The sequence below is a fragment of the Macaca nemestrina genome, chromosome 2 (genome assembly GCF_043159975.1).
Source record: "Macaca nemestrina isolate mMacNem1 chromosome 2, mMacNem.hap1, whole genome shotgun sequence".
Classification (NCBI taxonomy): Eukaryota; Metazoa; Chordata; class Mammalia; order Primates; family Cercopithecidae; genus Macaca; species Macaca nemestrina.
Window position 1 is genome coordinate 110,823,196 of NC_092126.1, and position 12,863 is coordinate 110,836,058.

At 47.2% G+C, this 12,863-nt stretch overlaps 1 protein-coding gene across 5 annotated transcripts in view; it reads right to left on the reverse strand.

Moving 5' to 3' along the window:
• SCA (SREBF chaperone) overlaps window positions 1-12,863 on the reverse strand; it is a 66,888-nt gene that overhangs the window by 16,175 nt on the left and 37,850 nt on the right. For all 5 annotated transcript variants that reach the window (XM_071091590.1, XM_011739133.3, XM_011739129.3 and 2 more), the window contains one exon: window positions 8,359-8,488. In XM_071091590.1, coding sequence (XP_070947691.1) covers window positions 8,359-8,488 — 130 coding nt within the window. The remainder of the gene's footprint in view (window positions 1-8,358; window positions 8,489-12,863) is intronic.

Below are 12,863 nucleotides of genomic sequence, written 5' to 3' on the forward strand. Positions count from 1 at the left end.
ATATCACACACTTTTCTCACTAGAATCTGCCATCTACCCTTCAAGAGCTTAACAGGGATGTAAATGACAAGCATGTTCACACATGCAACCCTCAGTGACAGGCATGTCACGGAGCACCCCAAAACATGCTGGGTCAGCCATGGCAAGATTACGGCCCAGGAGAAGCTAAATGGAGCCATAAAGTTAGAAAAGAACAGGTAGGAGAGGGGCAGGAGGGAATGTGAGTTGCAAGGGATGCTGAGAGCACAGAAGGCACCAAGGAAACCTGTCAGGGGATAACAGAAATTATGAGGAAGATGACAAGCAGGCTTAGACTGAAGCCTGACTAAGCTGTCAGAATTTTAATCAATTGACAAAGTGAAGCCCAGTGTCTCTGAGGTGAAGGGCAACCTGATGAAAGCCGTGCTCTGGAAAGACTCCCCTGGAGGTGGTGACAACTGGAGACAAGGAAAGACGGTCCTAGACAGTGGTGTACTGCGAGCTATGGACTGAAGGGGGCAGGGCCCAGCCCAGCTGAGGGATGAGGGGCTGTCCCCACGCCTGGGCTGCAGTCAGGAACTCCAAGGGGCATGTGTGTGGATGAAGGGGAGGTCACAGGGCCACTCACCGACGCAGTACTCCAGGTTACAGCATAGGCAAGGGCCAAGATGCTGAGCAAGCAGAGCAAGTTAATGCCTCCTGGGACCCTGGGCACAAAGGAACCAGAGGCAACCGTCTGAGCCTTGTGAACTTGATGTGGCTGTGCCTTAGTGAGGGCTCTGGGGACAAAAGGCCTCGTCCACTTTGTCTTCTGTACCACACTCAGCCACTAAAAGCTGCTGGGAGGTACAGAGGCACCTGGATGGAGCTGGCCACCACAGGCTGTGACCAGAAGCTCACACAGGCCTGAGCAGGGAAGGAGCACTAACCTGGTAAGGAAGAGGTGGGCACGGCCCACACTCACTGTGCTGAGCTCCCACAGTCTCCACTTAATATTCAAGAGAGAAATGGACATAGAAACACTGGTATCTTGAGTGGGTGATGGAGGAAGTAAGGGCCAGCGGGGTCCAGATGCCCCTAGGCAAAAGACTCTTAACAGTGAGAGGCTGTGGCAGGCAGCCTTCTAACACAGTCCCCAGCAGTCCACACCTCCTGGTGCTCATGCCCTTGTGTAATCCCATCCCCTTAAGAGTGGGCTGGACCTAATGATCTGCCTCTGACAAACAAATACAGCCACAGCAACAAGAAATCACTCTTCCAATTAGGTTACAAAAGACTATGACTCCTTCTCCCACCCTGGCCCCGTTCTTTTGGGAGCCACCACTCTGATGAAACCAGCCACCACACTGCGAGCTGCTCAGGGAAGGCCTATGTGGCAAGGAATTGAGAGAGGCCTTCAGCCAACGCACAGTGAGGAACTGAGATCCTCAGCCCAACAGCCTGTAAGGAGCCTACCTTTAAGTGGGCTTGGACGGGGGTCCTCCCCGAGTTGACCTTTGAGATGGCAGCAGCCTTGGCTGACGGTTCTATTGTAGTCTTGTGAGAGACCCTGAGCTAAAGGACCCAGATAAGAAAACCATGGCTCAGAGAGATAAAATGAAGTGTCCGAGGTCACACAGTTGATAGGCAACAGAGCCAGGACTGAAACTCAGAGCTGGGTAGCTCTGAAGAATGTGAGTCTCATGGAGAACAACATGCAGAAGGAAAGGCCTAGCACAAGCAGCGTGGGAGAGGAGCTGAGGTTCTGGGGGCCCTGGAGTCTCCAGCCACCATAGTTCAGAGCATGAGGCTCCCACCCAGAGCTTCCTGGAAACCCTGTGTCCACGCTCACACAGCCACCATAAACACTGCAATGTTGGCCGTAGAAGTCTGGCATGCAACAAGTCCAGCCACCGCTGTGGACCTGCCAGCTGGTCTTGGTGTGAGGCTCAAGTTTTCACAATGAGCCAGTCTTGGGGACCCAGGCAATGCTGGAGACCTCAGGTTTTTGAAAAACAGAATCCTTCCTTTCTATTTAGATAGAGCAACCTAGAGCTCCAGGTATTTTACCTTCACACTGGTGCACCCGTGGGCTCCCTCAGAACAGGATGTGGAGGACTCCTGCCACTCAGCTCTTCCTACAGAAAAGACCTCCTGATCCTTGCCCTCCAACCCTGGTGGGCAAGGGCTATGGTGGGAAGAGCAGGCTCAGGAGACCTGCCTGAGTTCCAATCCCAGTGCCACCACTCCCTGGCTGTGTCCCTTGGATGATGGTCTCTATACTCTCCAAGCCTTGTCCCTTACTGAGGGAAATGAGAATAAAACCTCAGACCTCACTAGAGCACCGTGAGGACCAAACAAAACAACTCCTGGGAACCATCTAGATCTAGCAAAGTATCTGAAAATGTATTCGTTATATCATTTCTATTATCCCCTAAAACTATGAAAACTGGAGTTGGTGTCCCATGCACAATCATCTCAGTCTACAAGTTTCTCCAAATTCAATACGACGGGTCTCCTTATCACCACTGTCATCGAGTCATTGCCTCTAAGGGAATGGCTTCCCAATGCCTACGGAATTAAAAGTTTAAACTTCACAGGCCAGGAGATTCAAGTTGGTTCCACCTACCATGCTCCAAGAAAAACTGCAGACTCACTGTCTCCTAAATAAGCCACGCTGTTTCTTTACTCAACAAGAAACCTTTCTTGAGCATCTACTCTGTGTAAAACACTGGAGTATATAAACTTGAAGGAAACATGACTCCAACGGGGTCGTCATGTAGAACACAGAGAAGAAGCAGAGGACACAATGCAAGAGCTGGGGAAGGCTTCCTGGAGCTTCACGGAGCTGAGGGATAAAGCCTAAGGAGGGTACTCCTGGTGCACACCACAGGGCAGTCCAAGCACACGAATCTTCATTCTCCCCTCTGTTTGACCAGCCAGACTTGATCAATGACAATGATGGCAATGGCGACAGCCACAAACACTGCTGAATGCAAGCGACGGGCCAGGCACTGTGCTAAACCCTTGCATTCTTTCGCTTAATCATATGAATTACAGTGTATAATGTAGGTATAATTATCCCATTTTATGGATGTAGAAACTAAGGTACAAGGTGATAGTAACTTGCCCAAGGTCACAAAGCTGGAAAACGTAGTCTCTACTGTTTCTGCTTTGTTCCTCTCTTCCTCTGGTAAAAACATCCCTCTGCCCAGAGAGAACCGCCCTTCCCCAAGAGTGGCCACAGAGGCCAATGGTCACAGTGACGACACAGGGTAAGCCTAACTCTGAGCACAAAGACATGGCAGAACTGACTGGAGTCCTTTCTGGAGGACACATAAAGGTTTAACTGTAGGGTGCAGCCATCAATCTCATTGTGGAGAAGCACCTAGCAAAAGGGGAGGAGGAGGGCTACATAAAAAGAGAGCCATCTCCAACAGAGAGAAAAATCCACAATTCAACAAAAAGAAGTCAAACAACTCAAAATGGGGACATCTGAACACACACATCACAAAGGAAGACAGGCAAATACAATAAGCACTTGAAAAAGGGACTAAGGTCATTAGTCATCTGGGAAATGAAAATTCACATCACAATCACAATGAGATTTCTCTATATTAGAATATGGCTTTTAAAAAAATCCAAACAACTGAATACACCAAGAACTTTACAGCACAAAGACTGAACCTTAATGTATGGGAATTTTTCAATAATTTAGAAGGCCAAGGTATATAAAAAGAAGGACATTTCATCTCTGTAGTCCTCATTCTGAAAACCAAAGTCCACAGTGAAATTCTTAACCAAAGTCCAAAGTATATTCAGATTTTCTCAGGTTTTTGCCTAATGTCCTTTTTCTTTTCCAGGATCCCATCCAGGAAACCACGTTACGTTTAGCTGTAGTGTCTCCTGAGGCTTCTTGTAGCTTGTGACAGTTTCTCAGACTTCTCTTGCTTTTGATGATATTGACAGCTCGAGGGGTACTGGTCAGGCATTTTGTAGGGTGTCCCTCAACTAGGATTTGTCTGATGTTTTACTCATGATTGGACTGGGGCTATGGGTTTGGGGGAGGAAGATCAGCAGTAAAATGTCCTCCTCCTCACATACCAAGGGCACAATCAATCATTGTGATTTATCACTGCTGCTTTAACCCCAATCACTTACTGTAGGAGGTGTCTATCAGGCTTCTCCACTGTAAAGTTACTTTTTCTCACAATCACACTGTCCTCTTTGAAAGAAAGTCATCAGGCATAGTCCACACTTTAGGATACATTACTTAGAATTATTTTGCCCAGGAAATTTGTCTATTGTCATCCATTCATTTATTTATATTTATTCAAGCATATGGACTCAGGAGGGACTCACAAAGAATTATTTTATATTTTGGGTTATAATTCAATACTGGTTTATTTTGTTGCAAAAATTGCTTTAGGCCAGGCACGGTGGCTCACGCATGTAATCCCAGCACTTTGGGAGGCTGAGGCAGACGGATCACAGGGTGAGGTGATGGAGACCATCCTGGCCAACATGGTGAAACCCTGTCTCTACTAAAACACAAAAAATTAGCCGGGCGTGGTGGCGTGTACCTGTAGTTCCAGCTACTCGGGAGGCTGAGGCAGGGGAATCACTTGAACCCGGGAAGCGGAGGTTCCAGTGAGCTGAGATCGCGCCACTGCACTCCAGCCTGGGTGACAGAGCAAGACTCTGTCTCAAAAAAAGAAAAGAAAAAGAAAAAGAAAAAAAATTGCTCTAGCACTGACCACTGGGAGCTCTTTCAATTTGCCCCCTTATGTCTCTTTGACATACACTATATTCATTTCAAACTTTGAAAAATATTTGTCTTCTCTTCCCAAACAGTATAGGATCTCCTCAAGGGCAGTAAGCCTCTATCTGTCCCCACATCATTCCACACCACGCACATGCAACGAACGAGTGCTGAACCGAGCAATGAGCAGAGCAGGGAGGGAAGTTTTGGCTCCTTGGTATAGGCAGCAGATGCCTGCAATGTGCTGTCTACTGCCCGAGTCTCCTATTTTCCCTTTTATTTTTTATTTTTAAAAATTTTTTTAGAGACAAGGTCTCACTCTGTTGCCCCAGCTAGACTGCAATGGTATGATCATGGCTCACTGCAGCCTTGAAATGCTGGGCTCAAGTGATCCTCCTACCTCAGCACTGGGATTACAGGTATGCAACACTGCACCCAGCCCTGTTGTCCCTTTGGAAACCATCCTCTCTCATTCCCAGCGAGGTGCTGATGACAACAATGAAATACCTGCCTTTAGCCATAGGGCTTGGGAAGGGGACAGGCAGGTAACCTTATTCATAGCCAACTGGGCTCCCTTTCATCTTCCATTGGATTGAATGATGCAAAAACATAGGGCTGAATCTGCTAGGGCCACTGTTGGGAAGACCAAGAGTGAAGCTGACCCAGAGAGGACAAAGTCAAGAGATGGATTCCTTTTGAGGCTCAAACTATATTGTACTTAAGTCAGCCCTGCACCTGGCTGAGTTATATGAACCAAAAACTCCCTTTCACTTACTCTGATTTGGGTTGAATTTTCTGTTCTTCATAACTAAAACAGTCCTTACCACCCACTTCAGTATCGCTGGCCTGTATCTTTATCAAGGACAGTCAATGGAGGTGAGATAACTGACCACTGAGCTGTGTGACACCAAGTGACTGCACTGGGCCCAAGTCTCCTTTTCAATCCTGCAGGGGATAAGGGCTCCAATCAGAGAGAGAGAAAATGGACAATCCTCCTGATTCCAGAGCCCTCCTGTTACTCTGCACCAACACTTTCTGTCATCATCTCATCATTCAAAGAGCTCACAAACACTACACACCCCTTACAACCTCATCATTAAACATCTACTCCACACCAATGGGCCAAATGAACTCTTCTAGTCAGGAAACACAAATACTCCCTTATGTGCTAAAATTGAATTAAAAGGTTAATGAAGGCTGAACACAATGGCTCATGCCTGTAATCCCAGCACTTTGGGAGGCTGAGGCAGGCGGATCACCTGAGGTCATGAGTTTGAGACCAGCCTGGCCAACACGGTGAAACCCCGTCCCTACTAAAAACACAAAAATTAGCCAGGTGTGGTGGCAACATGCCTGTAGTCCCAGGTACTCGGGAGGCTGAGGCGGGAGAATCGCTTTCAACCCAGGAGACAGAGGTTCCAGTGAGCTGAGATCACACCACTGCACTCCACCCTGGGCAACAGAGTGAGACTCCATCTCAAAACAATAAAAATAAAATGGTTAATGAAGGTAAAAGGTTTAACCAAGAAGGTCCCATAATGAGCCAGTGAGCCAATGGCCAACCAGGGCCATAAAGCCACAAAACTGGTTTCACCACAAAACTGGTTTCAGCCAGCATCAGACCATGCACCCTTTGACCTTCATAGGCAGAGCCCCATGAAGCCAGGGTTGTGCACTCCACACTGATACCATGTATAGTTGTGCCACAGACCGATCTTACTAGATATGCCTCTATTTCAGCCACAGAGTCAAGTTCATAACAAGTTACCTGACTACTACGTTAACCAAAAAGGAAATGGGAATATGCTATGACTGTCAGAGAGAAGCGGGAGGGGAGCTCTGTTCACGGAGCTTTGGTTTTCCTCAACAACAGATTCAGCAAGTACAGCACCAATCCGGGGACCACAGAACACCACAGGAAGAAAGGGCACTTTGTCCATACCTGACAGGCAAAAGGTACAGAGATGAGCTAGTCAAGCTTCAATGAGCTCTAAATAATGAGTGCGGTGTGATGGTGAGTTAGGTCCCTTGACTGAGTCCCTCAACTGAAGACCTTTTTTCTCATTTATATCAGTGCTCGGCCCAGAGACAGTCAACTGAAAACAGTACAGTCCAGAAGGAACAGAGGGCTGGGGTCAGGAGACCTAGAATTCCAAACTAAATAACTGGCCGGGCGCAGTGGCTCATGCCTGTAATCTCAGCACTTTGGGAGGCTAAGGTGGGCAGACCACCTGAGGGCAGGAATTCGAGACCAGCCTGGCCAACATGGTGAAACCCCATCTCTAATAAAAATACAAAATTAGTTGGGCGTGGTGGCGCACACCTATAGTCCCAGCTATTCGGGAGGCTGAGGCAGGAGAATCACTTGAACCCAGGAGGCAGAGGTTGCAGTGAGCTGAGATCACACTACTGCACTCCAGCCTGGGCAACAGAGCAAGACTAAAATAAAAAAATTTTTAAATTAAAGAAATAAATAAGTAACTGAGGCACTTAATCATTCTGAGCCCCAGCTTCCTTACCTGGAAAAGAGATTTAGAATCTGTACTTTTTGGATTGTGAGGATAAAACAGGACCTGACAGATCTGAAAAAATTAGGTGCACGATACAAATACTAGATAGCACTGGAAGTCTATGTCAGACCACTCTCAGGGATGTGCAATTGTTCTGACTGCCCAGGGACAAGAAGGAGACAGCCTGTGTGTCTGCCAGGATACTGCCGCACACCCATGCAGCATGTGTGAGCAACTCAGGTTATGAACCCAGACCCGGCTGGCCACAGCTAGAACAAACACAGATCTCAGTTTTACTATAATAGTTATGCTGGCCGGGCGCGGTGGCTCACGCCTGTAATCCCAGCACTTTGGGAGGCTGAGGCGGGCGGATCACAAGGTCAGGAGATCGAGACCACGGTGAAACCCCGTCTCTACTAAAAATACAAAAAATTAGCTGGGCGCGGTTGTGGGCGCCTGTAGTCCCAGCTACTCGGGAGGCTGAGGCAGGAGAATGGCGGGAACCCGGGAGGCGGAGCTTGCAGTGAGCCGAGATCGCGCCACTGCACTCCAGCCTGGGCGACACAGCAAGACTCCGTCTCAAAAAAAAAAAAAAAAAAAAAAAAAAAAAAAATAGTTATGCTTTGGCATCATTTGGTGTTTCCTTTCAAAAAAAGTTACTCAATAAATGTATAAACTAGCCAGGCACAGTGGCTCACACCTGTAATCGTAGTACTTTGGGAGGCTGAGATGGGTGTAATCACCTGAGGTCAGGAGTTCAAGACCAGCCTGGCCAACAAGATGAAACCCCGTCTCTACTAAAATTACAAAAATTGGCTGGGCATGGTGGCGGGTGCCTGTAATTCCAGCTACTCGGGCGGCTGAGGCAGTAGAATTACTTGAACCCTGGAGGTGGAGATTGCAGTGAGCCAAGATTATGCCACTGCACTACAGCCTGGAGCAAAACTCCATCTCAAAAAAAAAAAAATGTATAAACTAAGTATCTATATGGTACACTGATAAAGCTGTTAAAGTACATGAATTCACAAATCAGAAGCTAACCAACCTCAATCTCACTGGCAGATCCCTGCCTCAGCCAATCTCCACCCAATGCTCTGTGCTGGCCTCAGGAACATGCCGAGTACCCACCCACTCAGGCTGCTCCGTAGGCTCTCCTTGTTTGCGGTCAGAGTCCACAGGCGGGGGCGAGTAATCCTTTACAGGGGTGGTGAATTCCACAGGTCCTGTTCCTGGCAAGGGGAGTTTCAGCAGTGGGTAGCTGGGATGAACAAAAAGGAGAAAAGGTTAGACACTATGAGAGGCAGTCCTCTCTCAGCAGTGACACAGGAGCCACTGGAGTTAATAACTAAATTCTGTTAGGACTGTACAAATGTGCAAAATATTAGAATCACAAAATTGCAAAGCCAAAACTCAGAAGTCATCTAGATTAGAATTTTTCTTTCTTTCTTTTTTTTTTTTTTTGAGACGGAGTCTTGCTCTGTCGCCCGGGCTGGAGTGCAGTGGCTGGATCTCAGCTCACTGCAAGCTCCGCCTTCCGGGTTCACGCCATTCTCCTGCCTCAGCCTCCCGAGTAGCTGGGACTACAGGTGCCCGCCACCTCGCCCGGCTAGTTTTTTGTAGTTTTTAGTAGAGACGGGGTTTCACCGTGTTAGCCAGGGTGGTCTCGATCTCCTGACCTCGTGATCCGCCCGTCTCGGCCTCCCAAAGTGCTGGGATTACAGGCTTGAGCCACTGCGCCCCAGTGAATTTTTCAAACTTATTTTAGTCACATAAACCTTACAGAGAAGCCCAACTGGTAAAACAGACTGTTCTGTTAAATGTTTTCAGGCTGTATAAGCTAAGTATGTATAAGTATACTTAGTTATAACATTATATATAACATTAATATATATAAACATATACACACACACACACACACACACATACACACACACAAATAGATAGATAGGCGCCCGCCACTACACCCAGCTAATTTTTGTATTTTCAGTGGAGACGGGGTTTCGTCATGTTGGCCAGGCTGGTCTTGAACTCCTGACCTCAGGTGATCCACCCACCTCAGCCTCCCAAAGTGCTGCGATTGCAGGCGTGAGCAACCATGCCTGGCTAGTTTATACATTTAATGAGTAACTTTTACTGAAAGGAAACACCAACATTAACACCAACATGTTATAATATATAACACTATGTATATCTTTTCAGGCTGGGCGCAGTGGGTTATGCCTGTAACCGCAGCACTTTGGGAGGCCCAGGCTGGAGGGTTGCTTGAGCCCAGAAGTTTGAGACCAGCCTAGACAACATAGTGAGACCTCCTCTCTACAGAAAATAAAAAAAATTAGCCAGGCATGGCAGTATGAGCCTGTGGTCCCAGCTACTCAGGAGGCTGAGGGGGGAGGACTGTTTAAGCCTAGCGGTAGAGGCTGCTGTGAGCCATGATTACACCACTGCACTCCAGCCTGGGCAACATAAGACCCCTGTCTCTGAAAGAAAAAAGTTTTCAGAGACTTAATAAAGGCAAGATGCTAAACACAAACAAAAAAATCACCTTGCCAAATCAGACATAAGGGAACAATAAAAAACAAAATTGGGGGTACCTTTAAAAATCCAGGATTCCAATTCGGATAGCTAAGCAACTGTTCCACTTGAAGGGACAGACCATGAAAATTCTGTGTAATTTACTAAGGATGTGGTTTATACTAGGATCATGAGGAAAGTAAGTTAATGGACCCAATATATGCAAAGGAAAAGCCCTGACCTTGCATCAAAAAGTTGGCAAATGAGCCGGGTGCAATGGCTCAAGCCTGTCATCCCAACACTCTGGGAGAGGCCAAGTAGGCGGATCATTGGAGCTCAGGAGTTTGAGATCAGACTGAGCAACACAGTGAAATCCCATCTCTACCAAAAACACAAAAAATTAGTGGGGTGTGGTGGTGTGCACCTGTGGTCCCAGCTACTGGCTGAGGCAGGAGGATCATTTGACCCTGGGAGGTGGAGGCTGCAGTGAGCTGAGGTCATGCCACTACACTCTAGCCTACGTAACACGGTGAGACCCCATCTCAAGTGAAAAAAAAGAAAAAAGAAAAAGTTGGCAAATAGATGTACATTTTGTTTCACATCTCACTTTCTTAAAATTTAAAAATAACTTCTATATAGTACAATGTACAGATCTTAAGTATAAAGTGCAGTAAGTTTTTACATGTGTGTATCTGTGTAACTACCATCTAGATCAAGCTACAGAACATTTCCGGAGTCTCAGAAGGCAGCCTTGTTCCCACTCCCAGTCAACAGCACACTGCCCCAACCACCAAAGGTAACTATTGGAATCTCTATCACCGGCCGGGCGCGGTGGCTCAAGCCTGTAATCCCAGCACTTTGGGAGGCCGAGACGGGCGGATCACAAGGTCAGGAGATCGAGACCATCCTGGCTAACACGGCGAAACCCCGTCTCTACTAAAAACACAAAAAATTAGCCGGGCGAGGTGGCGGCGCCTGTGGTCCCAGCTACTCGGGAGGCTGAGGCAGGAGAATGGCGGGAACCCGGGAGGCGGAGCTTGCAGTGAGCTGAGATCTGGCCACTGCACTCCAGCCTGGGCGACAGAGCGAGACTCCGTCTCAAAAAAAAAAAAAAAAAAAAAAAAAAAAAAAAGAATCTCCATAAATTAGTTTTACCTATTTTTGAATGTCATATAAATGAAATCATCCATTCTACTTATATACTCTTTTGTGACTGACTGCTTTCACTCAAATTCTATCTGCTAGATTCCTCCACACTGGTGCATACAGCAGATCATTCCTTTTTGGATACATACTGTTCCACTAATGAATAAAGTATAGTGCATTTGTCTATTCCACTGGTTGAGGAACATTTGGCTGTTTCTGGTTTGAGCTATTAAGAGTAAAGTTGGGCCAGGCGCAGTGGCTCACACCTGTAATACCAGCACTTTGGGAGGCCGAGGCGGGTGGATCACCTGAGATTGGGAGTTTGAGACCAGCCTGACCAACAGGGAGAAACCCTGTCTCTACTAAAAATACAAAATTAGCCCGGTGTGGTGGCGCATGCCTGTAATCCCAGCTACTCAGGAGGCTGAGGCAGGAGAATCACTTGAACACGGGAGGCGGAGGTTGCGGTGAGCTGAGATGGCACCATTGCACTCTAGCCTGGGCAACAAGAGCAAAACTCCATCTCAAAAAAAAAAAGAATAAAGTTGGCCAGGCCGGGTGGCTCATGCCTGTAATCCCAGCACTTTGGGAGGCCAAGGCAGAAGGATTTCTTGAGCCCAGGAGTTTGAGACCAGCCTGGGCAACATGGTGAAACCCCATCCCTACAAAAAAAAAAAAAAATATGGCCGGGTGCAGTGGCTCACGCCTGTAATCCCACCACTTTGGGAGGCCGAGGTGGGCGGATCACAAGGTCAGGAGATCAAGACCATCCTGGCCAACACGGTGAAACCCTGTCTCTACTAAAAAGACAAAAAATTAGCCGGGCGTGGTGGCGGGCGCCTGTAGTCTCAGCCACTTGGGAGGCTGAGGCAGGAGAATGGGGTGAACCTGGGAAGTGGAGTGTTCAGTGAGCCAAGATCGCGCCACTGCACTCCAGCCTGGGCGACAGAGCAAAATTCCGTCTCAGAAAAAAAAAAAAATACAAAAGTTAGCCAAGCATAGTGGTGCACACCTGTAGTCCCAGCTACTCAGGAGGCTTAAGTGGGAGGATTGCTTGAGCCGGGAGGCTGAGGCTGCAGTGAGCCATGATCATGCCACTGCATTCCAGCCTAGGTGACAGAGTGAGACCCTGTCTCAAAAAAAAAAAAAAAAAAAAAAAACATTTTGGGCTGGATAATTTTTTTAATTAAAAAAAAAGAAAGAGCCGGGCACGGTGGCTCACGCCTGTAATCCCAGCACTTTGGGAGGCCGAGGCAGGAGGATCACGAGGTCAGGAGATCGAGACCATCCTGGCTAACACAGTGAAACCCCGTCTCTACTAAAAATGCAAAAAATTAGCTGGGCGAGGTGGCGGGCGCCTGTAGTCCCAGCTACTCGGGAGGCTGAGGCAGGAGAATGGCGTGAACCCGGGAGGCGGAGCTTGCAGTGAGCCGAGATTGCGCTACTGCACTCCAGCCTGGGCAACAGAGCGAGACTCCGTCTCAAAAAAAAAAAAAAAAAAAAAAGAAAGAAAAAAGACTAAAACTATTATCTTTTATTGGGTTTTGGTAGTCCCATAAGCACTTATTTCTGTTGGGTATATTCCTAGGATGAAATGGCTGGGTATGGAGTTATATGCATGTTTAGCTTAGTAGATGACACCAAACGGTTTTCCATAGCAGTTGTACAAATTTATGTTCCCACTATCACCAGTGTAATAGGAGTTTCAGTTTCTTCAAATCCTTGTCACCTCTTGATATTGTCAGTCCAATTAATGTTAACCATTTAGAGGAAGAGACAGTGGTATCTCAGCATGGTTTTAATGTACATTTTCCTGATAAGAAACAATTTAAAAAATTATTTCAGACTATACTCCAAAACAGGTATAGTCTAAATATAGAACAAAAACTGGCCATACTCTGTGATTACTATGCACATGCTGTAGTTTACTACTGGCCACTTGGATATAGCCTCTTTTGTGAAACGCCTCTTCAAGT